The 22551-nt window shown below is 36.7% G+C and overlaps 1 protein-coding gene across 1 annotated transcript in view; it reads left to right on the forward strand.

The window, feature by feature from the left end:
• Positions 1–22551, forward strand: part of GABRG3 (gamma-aminobutyric acid type A receptor subunit gamma3) — a 287460-nt gene that overhangs the window by 135509 nt on the left and 129400 nt on the right. The window contains exons 4-5 of the mRNA XM_083855542.1: positions 15810–16030; positions 18315–18397. Coding sequence (XP_083711668.1) covers positions 15810–16030; positions 18315–18397 — 304 coding nt within the window. The remainder of the gene's footprint in view (positions 1–15809; positions 16031–18314; positions 18398–22551) is intronic.

Genomic DNA, 22551 nt, shown 5'->3' on the forward strand with positions numbered 1-22551 from the left:
CAATGATCTCAGCAAAATTGTGTAACTCAAAAGTTAATAGAAATTTCTGGTCAAGTTATTTTTCTCATTCACCTCCTTGGGAAGGTTTCAATGAAATTTTGCTGAGTTCTGCTAAGGTGAATTCTGAAAGAACTGTCCTCCGCTCACTTTACTTGGAAATAAAAGAATATGGAGGTAGGAAGAGACAGGATATTTCCTTTTTTCTCTGTCATTAGGGCCTTAGCAATACGGAGCAATGATTACAAAGAAAGTCTTGTTTACTGTCAGGAGATAAAAATGTCTATTTTGACAAATTCTTTGAGAAATTTAGCTGCAAAAATCCAGAAATTATTTACCAAGAATATACAGACTGTGATATGTGTTTGTTGTTTGATGGTTTTCTTTTGGTCACAGTTTAGGCCAATTTTCAGTGTTGATAAATGTATGATTTCTAAGGCAAAGCTACCATTCTTTTGACTTTTGTGTTCTTAATGCAAGAATTTCTTTCAGGACTTTGCAAAACTTCTTTTTGTAATGTTAAATAAGATGATGTTGACATTATAACTTCACACTTTGAAATGGCTGTACTTTTTTGACTGGAATGAAAACAATAATTATGAAGTTGATCTGAGTAATTTACTTGACATTGATATTGCTTTTGGTATATGTACTGAAAATAGATTTCTATAATGAGACAAGTCAGATCCCATAGTGTCTGTTGGCATTAGGAACTTCACCTACAATATAACAAAATGATTTTGGTATAGAAACTCTTAGTCACATAATAGAATTGCATTTTCTAATAAATTGATCCAAAGACAACCTTGTTTAACTCATAGATTTAAGGCTTTTAGGATTATCCTTCTGGATGTATAATTTAGATCAGCCTTATGCTGAGTTGTCCCTGAAGTTCCTGAAGTTCATTATGAACCTTATTTATACAACAATGCATGGAGTACATGTCACTTGGGTGCATATATGAAAATACTTCTGGCATCAGTTGTGATTAATATATTAAATATTTGGGTCTCTGATAGGAATGAAGATAATGTTTCAGATTATTAATATACTTCTTACATAGCTGTTGTCTGTGACAGCAGGTATTACACTTTGGTCACTGACTTCTGTTTGCTTGCTATTCATCTGCATCAGTTCAGGCCTTTGCCATTTGATTACATTATCTTTTGTCTGCTTCAGAATTCTCATCCACACAAATATATTTTAATGACACATAAGTTTTGTGCCCTTATTTTTAATTTATTCAGTTTTCCCAATAAAAATATGATTGAACAGTCTCAAATATAGTTATTTAACTGGCTTGAATGATTTTCTTTTTAATTTTTTGTTATGAGAAACAATTGACTAAATAAATTGCTAAAATAGTATGGAAATTTTCAAGGTGTGGTTTAAACATGCCCTTTTCCTGCTACATTTTCTGATCTACTGAAAGCCTGTCAAATTTAAATAGGAGGTCTAAAGAGCTGTGGCGTTCACCCTAAGCTTGGGCATGAATCACACCTCTCTGGGAACATAATTCATACACTTGACTGACAAAAACATCAGGAAAATTCTGATTTTTTTCCCATTTCAGTATTTATAATGAGTTCTGGGGTACCTAAATTAACAAAAAATACATTTGATGGAAAAGGGCATGCTTCAGAGCACTGAGTTTTGCATTCCCTAAATATCTCCGGGAGAATGGAAGTCAGAGCTTGACTTAGACAGGATTGGAGAACTAAGACAGAAGGACAAAGCTTTAACATGGTATTTTTCCTTTCCATCCAGTAATTGTCTAATGTGAGGTGCATAAACTCTTGCTCTTCTTCCACTGTTTGGCTAACTTTGCAAGAAGCTGCATATTGTAGTCAAAGGAATATTTTTTTCTAGATCTTCTGGATCTGTGAAACTAATCTTTCTGGTGACACAAGGATATATCTTCAACAGAAGGTGTGTGGCGGCCATCCAGCAGCAAAATCTGCTGAATTTGCTCCATAACATATCTTTAGGCATTTAAGCTTTCTGAAGCACCTCAGCATTTTTGGTCAGAGCTTTGCTGAGTTTTTCTCCTGAACTTATGTTTCATATGATGTGGGTAAATAAATGCTTTGAGGAATGTCTAGCTGCCTTTGCTGACCCTCCTCTAGATAAAGATTGTCATGCTCAGGAAAAAGCATCAGTTGTACATTTAGTCTTCATTCTTTAAAACATAATCACATTCAGTTTTCTTTAATTTTAGATGCATTGACCAGCGACAACTGTCCAAATTTGTCCCCTGGATGCCTTTTTTTTTTTTTTTTTTTTTAATTTGTGGGATTTGAAGTGTTTTTCTCACTTGCAGAGTAATTAGTGTCAGCTTATTATCAAAGAGCAAAATGTCAGGTAGAGCAGTTCCTATGATTGCAGTTGTGCGCTCCTACATCTGTGTATTGTAATAAGAACAAGATGAAAAGAAACTCAAATGAAAGATCAGATGATAAAATGCTTTGGTTTAATATTTCATCACTTATTTCTCCCAGGTTGGTAATGTCACTTAATTATGAAGGTCACTGAACTCAAATGAGCAAAGTTGCAGCAGGTGGCCAGTTTCCAGCTTTGATGACTGTTCACCTTTATGGGTTTGGAAAAAGATATAAACTGTTTTAGGCTTGCTTCTCAAGCTTTGTTCACTGTAATGGCAGCTGACACATGTATGTATTTATCAACTAGGTCTGACATTCGCTTTTTAAAAAATGTGTAATTAAAAATTCAGTTGTTCAATAGCTGCTTTCAAGAATTCTCACATTCCTTAGTTCATTTTTTTACTCAGTTATTTTCTACAGAACATTTTCAATCATCTTTTTCATATCTTTCATTACACATTTTGAGAATGAGAAAAATCTGCTTCCAACAGTTTGTACTTTGAGGCTTTTGTTTTCATTTTAACTGCTATGCTAGGAAATTAAAAAGAAAGGATTTACACAAGGTTTCATTACAAAAAAAGCATGTCCACTTCTTTCATGTTGTTCACAATAGACTAGTTTTTGGTATCAAAAGTACAATAATTTTTTTCCTTTCATAGGCAGTTGAAATATATATTATGAAATTTTACATGAAATACTTCACAGCTAGGCATTATGAAATCTATTTTGGAGAACAACATTAAAATAGAAAAGACATTTCTTTCTTCCAATATTGACATAAGTTGTTTTTGAAATAGATTTTAGTTTTTCTGTCTTGCTACAAGTTTAGAGATGCTCAAGTGAAGAAGTGTGAATGTGTATTGATATCAAGTAAAAATGGAAACTACAAGCTCTTGGACTTTCATGTGTCTTCTTGCTGTACTTCCAGTTGTCTGCTACAATTCAGCAATAGGATAGACTGTGAAAGACTTGTCCTGTTCTAGTGAAAGAAACTTTACTAATCTGGGATGGTTTAAAGTGGTTAAGAAAGTTTCAGAAAACTTTTGCTGGAAAGCTTACCAGGTTTATGTCTTTGCAAAGGAAAGTGTTCAAGGCTGGAGAAGTTTTAGCAGGATTCAGAAAGAAATATTGCAAGATTCTAAGCAAAACATTTCTTTCCATCTTGCTTAAACTGAAATTGAGAAACAGAAAAACAAAATAGAAGTAATAATAAAACCTCACCCAATGCAAGAAGAGCATTCAGAAAGGAAAAGAATTGCAGACTGAATAAGCCAAAAGACATTGAGTCAGAGAAATGTGACTGGGTAAAGATTATTGTTTCTGTCATTAAATAATAAAAGGAAAAACTACCAGGAAAAAGACTGCACGAGGGCTAATTACCAGTTACATAAGCTTGTGATCAAAGGATCAGCCTGGGTCCATGTACCACAGAAAATTGCACACAAACATTATATTGACCCCATGACTTTCCCCTATAACATATCTCTGCATAAATCTGTCCAAACAAAACAAACAGAACCTCCACAACCTCTTCTGACTCTGAAACTGGTGCTTTCCCTGTCTCCCTGGTTAAATTTCCAGGTGCAGAGTGCTGCTGTCAGTGTGTGCCCATGGCTGATAGGAGGGTGGGTGGCCCGGGGCCGCAGGGGGGATGCAGGGCCGGGAGAAGGGGACTGATGTCAAGTGGTTACTGTGGCAACAGGGAGGGACCAGCGGAGGGTGGGGAGCAAGGGGGGAGGAGTGGCAGGGTAACCATGGCAACAGATGCAGTGCCTTCCTCCCCTGGGCTGGAGATGCAGCTGCCCTTATGTAAAATTACCTGCTGGCAGATTTAGGCACAGCATACCAAGAGCCCTTCTGTTATCACCTCTTTATATTAACTATTTTAACTATTTCCTTTCTAGTTAGAAAGTGAAGCTGTACTGGAGATTAAGTAGTTTTTCCCACACATGCTACACCCATATTCATCTCCTCTCATTGATGGCATATTAACTAGTTCACAAGTTGTGGCATAATTCCTTTTTATTCTTTCTAATATAGTGTAGAAAACTATATGCCAATATCAGGAATTATTCATGAAGTACTAGAAGACATGCTGATTTAAGGAGTGAGTTTGTTTTACACATCCTTACAGGACTATATTTTATTTTCCCCAATGAGCTTTGCAAGAAAGGTCTTAAAATTTCTTGTTTGAGTTCTTTAATTTTTTATTTTCTTTTCCTAATCGTATCAGATACTGGAAATTTCTGGTAGTTTCCTTTTGAATTTCCCCAGCTGGTGAGTGCTGGAGTTTGTCAATATAAGAGGAATGTTCTCACGTAAAACTGATAGGAGCAGCCTGAACTCCTAAACTTCATCATTGCATGGCCCAGTGAATGGCAATCAGCCATCTGCTGTTTCATCTGGTGTCCCTTGTCCCCTGACTAGGGACAGTGAAGAATTACCAATGTCAATAGGTGTTTTAATAGGTCTCACATCAAAAAAGAATGGACTGAAGTCAAGGAGGAACTGGAATTTGAATAAATTTGGCTTGAAAAGAAGGGGTTTATGTAGAGGCAGAACTAATTCTGAGTGTCAAACCACATAGTACAAGATTTGGGATGAAGTATGGCTTAGATCGGTGGAGATCAGGGCCTTGGAATTGGCCAAAAAAAACCAGATAAAAATAAAATAATAAAAAAAAAAAAGCAAGGGATGAAGAAACTGAGGCAAGGATCGATCCCCAGATACTTATCCTATGAAAATGCTTCTTTGCTTCTATCGTGAAGCCTAAGTGAAGCATAAACACATTTGCCTGCTGTGTTTTCCTCTGAAGAGGCAAGCTGTAATCTGGGGTGCTCTTAGGCTTGGAAATATGGGAAGGCTAGGCTCAGCCTACTAGGGCAACCAGCACAGCCTAATGGGCTCTATATTTTGAACATGAAGTCTCAGCCTCCCCTTAAAGCATGCACCCAGTAGTGCAGAAGAAGAGAAGGGTCTGGTTTCACCTGAGCCTGCAGGGCAGAGAGTGCAGGGCTGCCCTAGCTTCTTTGGAGGCCAAGAGCAAGAAAGGTTTGTACACAGACTCGTTACAGACTGTCTTTTTGTGCCTATGTGGCAAAACAGTCATCTTATTTTTAGAGCAGCAAAACATTTGCATTTCCCTCATATGCAAATTAGGCCTTTACAGATGAGCTTTTTTCTACTACTTTGTGCACGGTTGGCTTTTTTGTGCATCATTTTGTTTAATGAGAGTAACACCTATTCACATCCTGTGGATACAGGATATAGGTCCCTTGCTCACTGTGGCTTCATTTATTTCCCTGATTTCTGTCATCCAGCATTTTAAACTCTCCTTTTGGATCCTATTTATGTTGTAATAAATTTAGACTTTGTGACCTGGGTATGTCTATTCTGCTAAATCAAAGATATCCAGGGACCAATACTTGTCCCTAAGACTGAGTGGCACCAACTGGTGTATGTCTACATTTCTTAGTTTTAGCTGCTTCTGTGGCAGATTTGCCTTGGGAGCAACAGGGCAAGGAATTCAGCTGGCAGTAAAATGAGGTGAATGACTGGGTGTGAGGTGCTTGAGCCATGTGTGTAGTCTCTCTTTATTCAGCTGCGGGGATGCAATCAATGAGTTAGTGTTTGTTTTGAACAAATGCAGAATTTTATGTATTTATTTATTTATTGTGACCCTTGAAAATGTTCAGTGATGCATGGCAGGATGGTTTGAAATGGTGAAAAATCCTGGGTGAGCTGTGGCTTTCCTGCATCTTAGAGAAGACATGGATGCCCTCAATATCTCAGCTTCTGAGAAAAAGAAGTGATAATTTTTTGTTTCCCAACCATAGGATTGTAAGAGTTTCTGGGACACTTGGGTTCTGTAGTAGAGTGGCATGTGGGTTCTTAAGATAACATGACCTCAGGAGGCAGCGTCTGGAAGGGAACAGGTAGAACAGGACTTTTACCCATCTGGTCTTCCCACTTGCCTCCTTAAAAAGTGTTCCTTATCAACTTTTCTCTCACTCAGAATTAATTCTGTGTGAGACCATCACTGTACCTGACCCTCTATCTGAGATGAGTGTCTTTTCATGACTACCCTGTCTCCCATTCGTCTACAACTATTCTTGTGCTAAGAGTACATGTAAAAACATCATGGTAACCTCTTCTTTTCTAGGTTGCTGATGGCATAAAAGATGTTTCAAACTATTCTTGCACTTCTTTGGTTAAAAGGCACTCTTTCCATCATTTTAAAAAAAAAGCTGTTTAATGCAGAGACAATGAACATAAAATCTTTTTGTGTACAGTCTTTCAGAATGCATTTGTTTTTTGTGAAAAGTCAGTTTAGCTTCTGTTTTGAATAAGATAATGCCTCAAGAACTATGTTTATAAAGTCAGTACATCTTCTGTTGTAATATGAAAATACTTTTGAGTATCTTTATAATTTTATAAATTTTTCAGACATCAAGTATTCTTAGGAGACCTTGATAATGTACTTTATTATATTAAGTACAGCCATTAACCTATATTCGCAGACTTTTTATTTTCTCTTTCTTTGTTTCCTCTGATCAGGGATTATTAATTTTTATTCCTTTATTATTTCCACAAGAGTTAAGCTTGTCCTTGTACATTTATGTTACTAAATTCTTAAGTTAATAACCTTGGTTTCTTTAATTCTTCTGCACTTGGAGTCTCTCTCTCTCTGTCTCTCTCTTTCTCTCTCTCCATCTTGACTGTTGTCTTAGTAAAGCCTTAAATTACAGGTCAGAGTGAGCACTATGCTTTCTCTGTCAATCCCAAAAACATTGTTCCTTCCAGCAGCAATCTTCTTAGGAATGACTACTCTGGTTATCATTTTGAGTAACAATGCTCACCAAATAACGATGATGAAAAGTCTGCATGCTGCCACGTGCATCCCTTGCACTTCTTTACATGCTTTGGACACCTTTTCTTCTAAAGCAGCTCAATTTAAAGCATATACAATTATGTCTCATTGAAGGCAAAGCTTCTCATCAGGCACAGTCTGCAACAGGACATGAACCCTGACACACCAAGAGAGGAGGCTGTGGAAATGCACTTGTGGCATGATCACAGCAATCAGGATGTCTTTGGGAATGCTTTAAGAGCAACAGAAGCCAACAGAGGACTCCAAAAAGAAATGGGAAGCAGCGATATTTAAAAAGTCTTCCACCAAAAGGGGAGAGAACAGAGCTACAGCTGATGTTCTGAAATGCATTCTTTCTAATTTCATGCTGTGTTTCTGACTATGAAATGATTGATTGAAGCAGAAGAGATAATCCATCAATGTGAAGAGAAATAATGAAGAAATGTCAAGGGATGGGTCACGACAAAAGTCTCCAGCTCTTCCTGTAACTGAATGTAAGAATTTATCCCCAAAATAGCTGGGCTGGAGCTAGCCTCCAAAGAGCCAAAATAGGCACAGTGAGACAGACAAATGTTTTCTCAGAGAGAGGAAAAGCTACATGATAATTGCATGCTTTCTTTCTAGTGTGAAGTTAGCTGTCTTTCCCTCTTTATAATAGCAGGAAATCAGTGAAATAACCTTCTGAAGCAGGAGGCAATACTACAGTGAAGAAGGTGAGTTTCCATTGCCCTTGGTCCAAGATTCCTACTGAGTCAGTGATGAGAACAGCTTTCCTTTGCTTTCTTTTCTTTTTTTTTTTTTTTTTTTTTTTGACTCAAAGCATTCAGCTATGGAGATGATTGGTGCTGCTTTCTGAAATATTTTGACATTGTTGACTTGAATAGTCCTTATATCTGTGATGACAATCTCAATTTTGACTTTGCTTCTTTCATTGTATTTTCTCCATGGAACCATGATGCTTGTAACAGTATCAAAGTACCAAAGCAGATTTTCACAGAAGAAAAACTTATTGTAAGAGCTTCTATACATAAAACAGTTCGGAAAGTTTTCAAACGTATATATTTTACTACCACTGTAAGCCTAATGTTTCATCTATTTCTTTTGACTATCTTTTGGAGGTGCAGCCTTAACACTGATGGGAAAGATAAAGGAAAATCTTCTCAGATTAAGAAGAGAAAAAAAATCCAAAAGTGGGAACGTGTTACTCACTCTTCCACTCTCAACAGAGGCTATTAGAAATTAGGATCTGGAAAGGGAACAGGAGCACAGAGAGTGGAAACAAAGCAAATTGCTGGAGAATGGGAAGGTGATCCCTGTTATGCTGTCTCTTGGGCAGCAAACCCAGTGTTGTATGTAGTGTGAAGTAAATACATCCCCATTTAGCTCCTAGGCAGCCTCTGAAACACACAAAGCTCTGGCCTGGCAGAGATTTTCCAACTTTAGGAAAACTTACAAGCAGCTCTAATGGTGCTACTCCACTCATCCCAAGCTCTGCTGAAAGCAAAGCAAAGTTTCAGGACTTGTGTGGGAATTATTGTCCTCACAAAAGGCTTGTGTTAGTCTTGATGCCGCAAGAGTTTGAAAGTACCCTGAATATGAAATACACTATTTTACTGTGTTTTCTCCAGCAGATTTAATTTATTTCTTTCTGCACTATTTCTACAAAATGAGACTATAGGTTTCTGTTGGTAGAGCCTTCCATTTCTTTCAGTTCCTTTCCACAGGGTGTCTGAGAGGTTTTTTTACCAGTTTTTGAAATTAGAATACAAGCTGCACACAGAGTGCAAACCCAAGAAGAAGCTGTCAAGCAATAGTATTAAGGTTTACATTAAAGCTAACTTTTTAAGCCTTATAGAGGTCTCCTGAGATCACTGTAGTTACTGAGTTTTCACAATCTATACAGCATTCAATCTAATGAACAATCAGCACACATCATGTGGCAGTTGCTGTGGAACGACTTATTTCCATCAATACCAAAAATAGTTATGATCAAAGTAACTCTTCAAATTACCAAAAGTCTGTTTATAGGATGGACAGAGGACAGTTCTATCCTCATTCCAGCCCAGGGTAAGATGCAATAAATCAGGGAAGCTGAAGGTAGGCTGGTGTCAAGAGAATTACTCTCAGTGTTTTGATATCAGACATGTAAATGTAGTGATTCAGGAAGAGGGAACTACTCATCCCATTTCAGGGAGCATTTCCTCTTTCACCCATTTGTCACACAACTAAATAGACAGCTGAATCAATCAGGCAGCCCTTTGCAGGATAATTTTGACAGTTCTGTTGTTGATTGAACTTTCCTTTTAGTGGTGAGCTGGGCTGGAAAAAATATGCTTTTATTGAAAATGACCTTCAAACTCTGAAGAGATTGCTCACTTTTAATGTTCTCAAGTGCATCAAATTGCAGACTAAATAAACAGACACCATGAGCATCACTTTAAATTTGGGACATTTTCTACTAAAACACAGTATCTCAAACCCTTCTCTTGTACTTCTAATCCAAGCATGACAGGGGCGTAAAGAAAGAATGTTCTTGGTGTGTTCACCTGTGGTCTGCAGCTGAGGGTAATAAGGGGGAGACTTGCAGTCTTTAGAGATTTGCTCCCATTTTTCTCCTGTTTTCCTGAACAGCTCCTTACCATATTCCCTTTTAAACCATAATGTTTAACATTTCTGCGACAATTTGCATGCAACAGGTGCAAACATTATTCAGTTTTTAAGGATACTTCTTACTGAATGGTTTGGACTGCAATATAAAAGCAAAATTTAACACTTATTTCCAGAACACTTTTAGGCTTAGAAATGGAATTCCCCACTTCAGTGACGTCCAGCCTTTTGGTAACTAAAGGAGATTTTATCCCTTTCACAGTTTATTAGACTAGTTCCAAGCTTCTGCAGACAGTGTTTGTAGTGTGTTGTGGTGTGCTGGCATGTTATACAAGGGGTGTGGGAGGGCACAGAAATATTGTAATCTAAACTGGACCCTAATTATGTAGCTATTTTCAGTTGACTGAGTACCAGCCTCACACAAATGCCAGTAACAGCTTTAATCATTGACTGTCTCACTCTATCACCAATCAAGATATAGGCTCTAAAATGAAAAAAAAAAAAAAAAAAAAAAAAAAAAAAAAAAAAAAATTGTCTAGTAGACGATAGTAAGAACCTGGAAAGTATCATGCAAGAAATTCTTGCATTTTTTCTAAGGACAGGACTCTTGACATTGTTGTTGCTGTTATCGTGAAGAATTTTGAAAATGCAGAAAATGAGAAGACTGCAGCAGAAGCAATGAAGGAATACCACACTCTTATCTGTAGTCATTCACATCCATTACCTGACTGTGAAAGCTTATTAAATCATATTTTTCAGAATTAAAATGAGACATATTATGGGAGAAAAAGCTCCATGTATTATCAACAGCAGGTTAGCTACTCTTTTGACTGAGAAAATAATTGAAGATTTGGTTGAAAAGCATGTATTTTTCTCTGTGACTACAGATGACTTAGACAGTGGCATTTTCAAGGTGTTCCCAATCATTAATCATTCCTACACAGTTGAAGGGCAAATAGTTCAGTGCTGACTCTTGATTATTTTCAAAACACTAATGAAACAACATTAGGAATACTTGAAATGTGAAGGAAAAAAAAGCTAAAATCAAGTAGTTGGAACTTTGACTATGTGCAGCTATTTACAGGTAATACTGATGCTAAATCTGGTTATATCTCCTGTCCAAAAATCAGTGAGAATTAAAAAGGTAAAATGGTCTTTAGTTTCTTCTTCTCTACATAATCATGTAACATAAAAATACCATCTAATTTTCCTCATCTCATTCTGTCATTTCTATCAGCCAGTGTTTCAAATTTAAAGGAGAACTTATAAAATTTGAATGGGAAGAAGTGTTCTACATGAGATAATTACTTGCATACTGTGCAGGTGAAAGGATCATAGCATGTTTTCTTGGTTTTAGGAGTTACTTTTGGAAGCTATGTGAGCATTGTCAGGTGTTGATTTACAATCCCAATTTCAAAGGTGACTACATAGGAGGTGTTACAGAGGTTTTCAGTGGCACAATGTCACTTATAATTTTCAGATGATACTGACTGTTTCTTGCAAGCAGAAGTCTTGCAAGTAGAACAGTGTCTCTTTACATGATGAAATGTATAAGATAATACATTAATTTAAGGTTAATTTGCAAAAAAGTACCGATGAGAAATTCTTTGGTCATAAGTAGCTATGCAATAATGGTGGGGAGTAATAAAGGAAAAAAAAGGACATTTCACATGAAGATACACTGTAGCTGCCTGAAATGAGGCTTGATATTCTCATACAAGCCAACATAATAAAAATAAACTGATATAGTTTTGCTGGGAAACATTACTCTTTCCAGAAAGAGTAAAAAAATATTTATAACCCAGTATTTTCTAAAAGGTCCAATGTTGTTTGGTTATAGATTCAGCTGAGTATTTGTACAGGTCAGGAGTCATCAGCTAGGAAACATCCTCATATTTGTTAAAATTTCCTAAAATTATTTACTTTTTAATAAAAAGTGTCCTGATGTAATCAGATTTGTACAGATTGTAGAATCCTCAAAGAATTTTCACTTTAGTGAAGTTTTTAAGAGTGGAGAATTTAACATGCAGCATGGTTCATGAATTTACTTTTGAAACCAAACAGAATTAAATCTATTAAAACTGATAATAAATTGTACTTCTGTCAATCCTTTAGATTTATAATGAATTTCTCATCAATAAAATTTAATATTATCTCGGAAGTGTGTCTATGTACCAAAGGAAATAAGATTTCTCTAGAATTTCTCTTGATGTTAACATGTAGACCTATTTCTTCTGTTAGGGTTGTCCCTTCTTCCCAAGGAGAATGCCTTTTTCAAAGTTTGACTTCTCTGGAGTGCAGCATCAGTTAATGCATCCAGGCACTGTGTGAATATGTGGCAAAATTAGGGAAATCTTGAGTCTGTTTAGGTGGCATGGCAAACCATGTGCCACTAAGACAAGAAAACTTAGTGACAGAACACTTTACTGTACATGACCTCAGTATTTCACATAGAACATATTTTACCTTTTTTGCTGCTGGGAAGAAATCTTGCTTAAAATATTGCTGTTTTTCACCTCTTCCTCTGTTCATTGTAGTAGTCAGCAGTTGCTGCAAAAAATTAAAAAAAAAAAAAAAAGGAAAAGGAAGAACTGGAAGGTTATTAACAAAATTACTGAGCAATAGTAGAATGGAACATAAGGAATATTGTTAGAGTTGTAGGATGTTGTTTCATGTGAGGCATCACATGATGGAAACCTGATGTCCTGCCTGAACTCTCTCGCTACGTTTCATAAAGGTCTAAAATGGCAGGTATTGTTGCAGTGTGCATTTACCATAAGGTATTCCCTAGCAAATGAAGAGTATTACTTTCTTATATCATATGATATTAACCTGTCTATAAAACCAACCAAAAAACCTTTCTTCTGGCAGTTTCTTGTTTGATGCCCTGTGCTGGAGATCACTGTACCAACTCTGTGCAAAACAGTGTATGGAAGCTGTTGACTTCACTGGGAATCTGTTGTCAGTGAAGACAGAGGTAATTTTCTGAAATATGCACAGAACCATTAGAAGTGGAGAGCTGAGTGCCAGTTTCAAAACTGAAGAACTTCTGTTCCTTCATGGTAGAGCGACTATATAAATATCATACCCCATTATTTGCTTGGTTAAAGGCTGAAGAAATTCCAAAGATTAATGTAAGGAATGTACTGATACAACATTCACTTCTAAAAGGGATTAATGGTGAGAATATCAATTCAGATATTGAATGGAAGTGTGTATTTATTTTTACTGGGAAAATTTTGATTTTGTAATTTTTATATTCTGACTGAGCACTGCTCAGTAGCACTGAGCTGCTTTAAATTAAAAAAAAAAAACAAAAACAGGGTGAAAGTGTTTAAAAAGTCAATTCAAGTAACTTCAACGAACTTTAATGACTTTTCTTTTAAAAATGTTGTTTTGTTTTTTATCATCTCAGTTTGCCAAAAGAAAAATGCAGGGTCTTTTCAGAACTAATTAACTCAGAAGATCTGGGAACCGTTGTTTAATTTGAGTTGAAATTTTTTTATTAAGGCAAATGGAGTGGTCCATTGTACAGGTATTTTGAATAATGATCATTGGTGGCATGTTCTAGTTTCAGTAATAAATAATGAAGATGCAAAACAGGAGTTGGGCAGTGGTGTTAGCATGACCTTGTTTCTAGGGTAATGTAATCCACTTAGCGAGAGTAGTTTACTGGAATAGAAACCACAATGTTACGTTTATACTGCTCCTCTGGCCCACTCTGCTCAGATCTAGCTGCCATACCTTCTCGGGGTAATGTATTAAGGAGCTCAGGGTCTTTCTTTTCTTTTGGCAGGGCAGAAATCCTGAATATCTTAAATTCTAAGAATCATTAAATATGCATGATATACTAGAAAAGAGTTACGGTTATGACTAAATTTAGTCAAAACAAAGCATTCATAAAAAATAAGCTCAAATATGAATATCATGCAAAAACTTGTCCTGTGAAAAGACAGCACTGTCATTAGCCAGCTGTGTAAAAATGGTCTTTGTTTCTATAAATACAGACTTTCACATGTGGGCTAGGAAAAGCAACTCTACTCTCTCAGCATTTGGAGAAATCCATAGACATGTCTGGCATATTCTTCTCCACAGAAGCTGAATGTGCCAAACACGTCTCACTAGACGTTCAAAGGCTAAAATGCAGCTGACTTAAAGAAAGAAGATCAGTGCTCTGGCATCTAAAACCTGGTGCATTAAGGATGTTCTTTCTGAATAACAGAGGTACACTGTGTACATTACATTACATCCTTCAGATCTGTGGAGATGTCATCCATATGAAAGAAAAGTCTCTTCAGATTCAAATCTGTCATCTTCCCTGCAAAGATAAAGTAGGGAATAGTACAAGGAGAAATAGTAGTGAGATAAGCTATGAAGGAAAATTGTCCTTAATGCCTTTGGTGGCTAGGCTTTAATTCCTGAGGTGATCTACTATCTGGTGTTTGGATACATGCTAGCACCACTTAATGCACCTTTTGATCACTTACCATCTAGAGATGAGAAGCCCAGACTGTGTTTTGGACTTGAATTACAGTGCCAGTGAATTCGATTTCCTGATGTTACAACAACAGCTTTGAAGGAGTGGCCTGCCAAAAATGTAATAGCACAGGAAAAACAGGTGGCTCTTAGCAAGAGTTCTGTCCTCAATTCAGACTGCAAGCTCTACTGTCTGAAAAGAAAAGAAAAGAAAAGAAAAGAAAAGAAAAGAAAAGAAAAGAAAAGAAAAGAAAAGAATACTATTGTATTGAAAAAATAGACTGAAAGAAATGAAATAAAAGCAAATTCAGAGTTGTCAAAGACACACCAGACTTTACACATAGCCCTAATTGTCCTTTGTTCAGATATTCCAGGAGTGTATCTATCAGGGGTCCTAAAGAGATGTTTTCCTTTGGATTATTCCCAAGCCTTGTATTTGTCTCCTTTGTAGAGCAGAGACTTTGTGCCACATCAGCAAACGTCTACTCTGTCACAGCCAGCCCTGTGATATTGGGAGGATATTGCATGAAAGACTCAGATGGCTGTTTCCCTGAGGTTCAAAAATAGACCAGTCTATTTTTCATTTTTCAGTCTATGAAAAAAGTAAGAGGAACACAAGCAAATGAAGCATGACCTTTTCCAGCCTCCAGTAGCTTGAATTCACTTTTCAAATAAAAAATTAAAATACAATTTCTTCCATGGGGTCTTAAATGCATAAACCAGTGTGTTCGTTTATATGTTCATCTGTATAATTTTGTCCGTCCATGTGTACTTTAATTTCTGCTGTTATATGAACTATGATGGCTTACCAACAGAAACAGAGTAGTAAAACATGGAGTAAATGGAAGGACAAATTTCATGTAAATTAAGGTATTACCATATTCAGGGATGAGTGTTCAGCTCTTAGCACTAGGGATACGTGAGGTGTCTGTAAAGAAGCACAAACCTGCCTTTTCATTCTGCTGAAGTGTGTCCTGAGAAAAAGTGGCTGAACAATTGGTAGTAAATGGAAAAAATAGTTTATTGAATTTACACAACCTCTTCCCTAAAAAGCATTGCTATAATCAGGGAATTTGCCATTCTCTAGCTTACATATATTGTTCATTCCTACTTCTCTAGCTTACGAATGTTCATGTTTCATGTCTCTCATCAGTCCTATGACAAAGAAGACTTTGTAAATTATACCTTCTAGCTGTGACTTTTCAGAAACAAGGAAAAAGACTGTGCTAATGCTGAAATTTTTACAGCACAGGACCAATGGAATGTGAGATGTTTGGCATGTTTCATTAAGCAGTTAGACATAAAAATAAAAGGGTGAAAAAAAATGGGGGAAAAAATTCTTAAGGCAGTAGAAAAAGACAACAGCTCCATTGGACAGAAGATACACTGTTGATCTACACCAGAAAAGACGTAATCAAACACCAAATAGTGTGAAGTGTGGAACTGATTTCAATTGATATATCATGCTTTCTTTGCAGGAATATCAAATTGATATATTTTTTGCCCAGACGTGGACAGACAGCCGTCTTCGCTTCAACAGCACCATGAAAATACTGACTCTGAACAGCAACATGGTTGGCTTGATCTGGATCCCAGACACGATATTTCGAAACTCAAAGACAGCAGAGGCTCACTGGATCACCACCCCCAACCAGCTCCTCCGCATATGGAATGATGGCAAGATCTTGTACACCCTCAGGTGAGCACTTGGCAAGGTGCAGGGCTGAAAGCTTCTCCCCCCTCTGGTGCAGTAATAATAATTTTCAGCAATATCTTTGCTCTCCTTGATGTTTTCTTCCTGATGCACACATGGCCATACTTTACAAATATTTAATTATTCAGGCATAAGTACTGCCAAGTTTAAAAACAAAGTCTTGTCTTTCTAAGAAAGAAACCTTGAGAAATAGAAAATAAGTCTGTGTAAATTCTACAAGCCAGGCTTTTTATTGTTTGTAATAAAATTGGAAATATGGAGTCCCGTAAAACCTGTTAAAAGCCTTTTTGATTGGAGTTAGATGCAGGGCTGGATAAGGCATTTTTAGATTCACACTAATGCCAATACTTGATTCTTTAAATAATTCATGCTGAAAGATAGTCTGTCACATCTCATCACAAGGGTGAATTGCTGGAGGAAAGGCTTTTACAGTTTTCTAATCTTTGTGATAAAATCAACTATATGGTACTAGAAATACTGTATATATTTGCATTTTAAAAAGCCTGTGGAATCAAAATATGTGTTTACTTGTGGAAGAGATGAGTTGTTCAGAAGGGAGTTTTGCCATAAGCCATGTTCCAGAAGTTTCAGAGACGTGCCTTTCATGCCACATTTTCTTCTCAGTGCAACTGAGAGGGCTGATCATGCTTGCAACTGCTGTTGGGCTCCAATACAAAGTCTTTGGCAAAAAATAAGAAAGGAAATAAACATCTGGAAAAGCTTTTGATATTTTTAGTGCCCTTTCCTTCTTAGGCTTGCTCTTCTGTGAAGAGCTCTTGCTTATTTCAGCTGCCTTTAGCTAAAGAGTTTGGGGGCTAAGGTGTCAGCTCCAATAGTCTTGTGATAGGGCTGTTGGGTTTTTTTCAGAGAAGATTTTAGTTAGATGTTTTGTTGGTTTTTTTCTACTAAGTTCTGTTTCAGTATTCCAGGCCAAGTTAAGTATCTACCTGATAGTAGTTAGACTTACATGCCTTCATACACTAAAGAAACTATTTGTTGAATGGACTAAAATCTGTCTAAACCAGCTAAAAGTAAGTTAATATTTGACCCACTGGAATGAGCATTTCTATTTTGTGAAAGATATTTTGAATCCTTTTTGATCACTCAGGTCAACCTTCTTTTTACAGAAGAAAAGCTGTTTGATCATCGCTCATTGTTAACACTGTGTAATTCAAACTAAATTTATCTGACTTAAGTGTCAGAATTGGTATGACATAGAGGAGGTAGCTAGTGTATGCCCTGGTGCTGTCAAGTGTTGATGGGTGTTATGTGCACAGAAGAAAGTGTACAAGGTCCAGTCATGCTCCATAGCTCTCCATCTTCTTCCCTGCCCCTTTTAGGGTGTGAATGCCCTCCCGCTGCAATACTGCAAATCCTCTTCTAGTGTCAGTGCAATGGGGCTTCTAAATACACAGGGCTACACAGGGGACCTTTTCCAAGAAAGAGTTTTTTCCTGAGCCATCCTACATCTGAGACACAAAGCTTTAGCCATAGAGTTTTTAATGTTTTTATTTAGTTTCCAAGAGGAAAAACCCACATAGCCCACATGCATGAATTGTCATTAAACTACGTGGTATTTTTTAAAACCACTGTACAATAAACTAGCACTTAATTCAATTTCCCTGAGTAAGTACATTCACTTTGTAAGCTATTAGACTGAGGAGTATTGATTTTTATTAGTAATTTTTAAATTGGCTGTGTTCATAGTATATTTTGTGTTAGGGATGTCATGTAAAACCAGCTTTAAAGCAGGGATGAAAATGTTTCTGCTGATCTGTCTGTTGCATCTGTATGATATAGAATGGCATGTAGATATTTATTAAGTTTTGGAGAGACAGCCTGAAGAAATTGAAAGCATTTTAATTTCGCATTGTAAGTACACATGGAGAATATTTTTATAAGTTTCCCTCTGAAGTTCTAATTTTGTGGAATTGCACACCACACAAGCTGTATTTCCTGTTACTGCTGTAAAGAGTAGTTGTTTTTATCCCAGAACTTTCAATGATGAATTGACTAGAGAAACACATATGGAGAGATTTCCTGACATCCAGAAAGTCTTGGTGAGGTGTCTGAAATTATTTAAGATAATGATCATTGTTTTGTATCAGGCTTAAATAGGCAAGGAACAATCTGCAAATATGGTTCTTTCCTTTCAGGCCTTACTTACGGATATCAAAGCCTTCTTGCATGATACTTAAGTTTACCCTGCCTCCTCCTCTGGCTGTTCCCTGTACTGGCACATAGTAACAGACCCTTGGTTTCTTCACAGGCTTACCATCAATGCTGAGTGCCAGCTGCAGCTGCACAACTTCCCCATGGATGAACACTCATGTCCTCTGATATTCTCCAGCTGTAAGTGCTGCTTTGATGCCTTACTCTTGTATATGACTTGTATGCAGGGGCATGAGCTTAATTCTGATTTCTGTCAGGTTGGTCAATTGTTCCATAACTGGTATAAAAAGTTTATGTTTGCTCAAGTATTTAGGGAATTTTTGTTTTCCTCTCTTGTACTCCTGATCAATGGACTTATGACATGAAATCTCCTGCATATTTACTCTGTTATTTTTGTTAGCACCAGCCTTTTTAGTTTATACTATAGTCACAAACTCAGCAGATATTCATACCAGTCTGTGCAATGTCAATTTATACAGTGACTTGACACTGCAAATGAGAATTAAAACTTCAGTTTTCTGGTGGAGGTGCACAGCAAGGGGACATGGCCAGAAATCTCTGAACATCTGAGTTTATAGCACGTAGCCTGGTAATGCCTCTCTGTTTCATAGTAAAAGTAAATGGTGCAGCTACAGCAGATCTCATTTTCTTTTTATTGCTCAGCTTGTCCAGAAGTCCCAATGTTGTGTTGTATGTTGTGTGGTTGGCATATTTGAAACCTTCCTAACAGAATAAAATACATGGGGAAATGTATGAAAAAACAAGTCAGGTGAGTTAATTTTGAGGTCCAACATTTCTGTGAGAAGTTATCTTCATGCTGATTGATTTGAAAAAGCTTGAGAGCTGTCTGCTCATGAGGACAACTGCACAGTTTTGTAATCCAAAGCCACGTAATGCAAAGGTTTTAAAAACATTTTTAAAAGGATCTCCAATAAAGATTTTAATCTTGAGAAACTATAAGACTCAGGATATGTGTTCTTCAGAAAGTGAAAGGAAAATGTATTGTATTGTCTATCTAAAAATAAGATTATCTCCCTAATTCCTTTTAAAATTATAGAAGAATAACACTATTCAATAAATATGCTATTGTGATGTAATTGATTTCTGTTTATAAACACTATACAAACAGCAATCCATGATCACAAAGCAGATTTGAATTTCTGACCCAGGGTGTATTTTTCTTTTTACCCAGGAAAAAGAATTTTTTTTTTATTTTCAAAAAATTTCATGTAAATATCTCCCTTTCCTCCAAAATTCTATCACTATGTTGCCATTTTTTAAAAATTATTTTTATATATAAAAGGGAACCTGGGCATAAATATACAACTGTGTATTTAATTTGGGTGTGTGTAATATATGTATATTCAAATGAACAAGAGGCAGATAGCTCCTGAAGGAGCTTTCCTACTAATGAGCGCTTATCACTGAACTCTATGCACCTCAACTATCTTTAGTTACTACATTAAACTGCTTTTGTGGCAATTTGATTTTGTTTTGTTGAAGTGTTGAGAAAGATATGTGATCTTAAAAATCAAATTCCAAAGACTTATTGAAACCTACAAAAAGTTTTAAGTCCAAAAATACTAAATAAAGCTGCCACATAAATTTGATTGATCCTGTGATAGCAAATATCCAAAGAAAGGGAACTCTGTTAAATAGAAAGTCACTTCAAACCTTACATTCTCTAATAGCTAGACAGTTGCTAAATGCAAGTAAGTTATGCTCTATGGTTTTTATTGAAAGAGAGAGGATATCAGTCAGTACTTCAGCAGACTCTGCTCCATGGCAAAGTTCCAAATGCATTTTGTATTGCAAATGTTCCTCCTAATTTTGGTCTGTTAGCCCAGAACGTTTCTGACCTTGGAATATACATGTACTGCCATCAGAAGTGTACTACTGTCTATGGAGATGGAGATTATATAGGATAAAGCAGAATGTGAATGTGTTGCAGTTTCTGTGTGTGCCCTTTGTAGTTTCTTGCTAGATGGGGGATCCTGTAGAGGAATGTTAAAATAATGTTTTATAGTTTTGTCAACCTTTTTGGTCATGTTGATAATAGGGGTTTATTTCTTCAGATTCCTACTGAATTACATTTTTTTCCTGAACAGTATTAACGCTGCTGCTACCATATACAGGACATCTCCTGTATGATTAGTTTGTTCCATAACACACTTTTATTTTCAGTCTTGTGTACATTCATAGCAGTCTCTAGCTAGACAGCACTCAGTGGGTCTCATGAAGTGAATGACTGAGTGAATGCTGAATGATTTATTACTGCCTTCTATGACAAGCTTCTGAAGGGAAAAGTTGATTAGGGATTCCAAAATGTATGTCTTTGAATAAAATAAAAACCTTTGTAGAATTCACAGCTCAGCTCTGCTTCTCTCTTCGTCCCTTCTGCTTGTTCCTCAGCACAAAGACAAACCTTTGTAGTGTCCACTGTAGGCAGGCACAAAGAAGCACAAGTTTCAAGAAATATTCCCCACACCTCTACACACAGATGAAGTTTAATATTTGAAATTTCTGACTTTTTAATATAAATTTCCTTTGATATTTCAGAAATATGAATCTCATCCTAAATTTTGTCTAGAATATTTACCTCTAGTGCCAGCTAAGTTGCACCCTAACCCTGTTGTTACTCTGGGGACAGCTGATGTTCCCTCAGAGGGAATACTGAGCTCTACTTTACCTTGTTTCCAGGATGGATAAGGAGAAAAAAATGGCTTATAAAAGGGGCCCATCTCAGTGTGCTAACAGTAGTTACCAAAACACACCTACCCTTTCCTGCAGAGAATCTTGTTCAAGAACAAATTCCTGGAGCTCTCTAGTTTTTTTTATGGGACTTAAAAAGTATTGAAATAATCTGAAGCTCTTTAACCTGTGCAGGTTTTGTATGCAGGGCGACATGATGAGTGAGATGACTCATCTGGCCTATCAGGCCTTGTGATCAGTGTGTGTCTGTAGTTGCTGTCCTCATGTAGATGTGCACTCAGCACACTGCTTATGTGAAGCGTTGATCCCAGTAACATAATGCAGGGCTGCTGTGCCATGAGACAGCTTGTGTCTGTTCCATGCACCAGATTGGTTTGATAAACACATGAGCCAAGCAGGATTTCTCACTAATGACCTACAACAAGGCATGGTATGAATGTGCATTTCCCTGTAAATGTGAAGAAAGAATCAATGCTGTGACTTGATTGCAGTGGAGCAGTCTTGGATAGATTTTGCTCTATATGATCATTCTTTCTTCATATGGTTTTAAAGTACTGTATGCAGCTATGTAAAAATATTCTATCACTGTCATTCTTCATTTGGATTAATTTATCCTCCTGGGCCAAGGGAGGCTGCAGTGCTGCTTTTGGCACTCAAATAGCACATTAAACTGTCTTGGTTATCTCTATTCAGCATTGATTTGAACATTTTGGAAATACTCTCAGGATGCTGCCATAAAATTAAGTTTATTGAGGTAGTTAGGATTCACATAAACTTCAGGAAAGAAGAGGAAGTGTTCTGTCTGAAGGATGATGTCAGCACAAGAACAAATAAATAAGACACAAGCAACAAAAGGCAAACTGTGAATGAAAAGTTAAGCACATTAATTGTGAAATTCTCTCTATAGGGAACTGTGGGTGCTCAAATATTATAACAACTTCAAAGTGTTTGGACAAAGCACTAGAACAACAATACATTGAGAGCTATCAAGCATAACAAGATCACTTTGATAGGCCACTTTTTTATTTTATTTTGAGGGATAAGAGCATTACAGATTAAGAGCAGGACAAAGGGGCTATATGGGTAAACTACTTGAAAGAACTCTTTAGCATTAGAGTTATCATGTGACTGTTTTCTAGCTAGCTTACATGGTTTTAATTTTCCTTTCTCAGTCCCTGGTGAGACTGTTGAATGTTCCGGATTTTCTTAATTTGGGAAGACTAAGCATGGTGCAAGATAATGTGAGAATGTTTGCACCCAAATCTGTGTAACAGTTAATTTTTTGAGGTCTTCCCTTTTTTTCAGACCAGCAGAAACCTTCACCTCCTCTCCCTGTTCATGCGCTCAAGATTAACTTGACACTCCTTCAGGTGACAGCATATGAAAGCCATGCCAAAATGAAGCTGAAAAACTCATTACACCTTGTCTTGAGCATCTGGTCAACTAAATTTTTCTTTATGTCCAAGGAGGTTTATGGTGGGAATCTGTGCTAGCTGCATACCTGAGGTCTGACACAATCTGTAAGGCCATGCTTGCAGCTTTACCAGATGCAGTAATACTGAGCTGCAGTGCAAGATGCCAAAAAAAAAAAAAAAAAAAAAATTACCAAATTGATTAATGGG

Source organism: Zosterops lateralis (assembly GCF_965231275.1).
Source record: "Zosterops lateralis genome assembly, chromosome: 2".
Taxonomy (NCBI): domain Eukaryota; kingdom Metazoa; phylum Chordata; class Aves; order Passeriformes; family Zosteropidae; genus Zosterops; species Zosterops lateralis.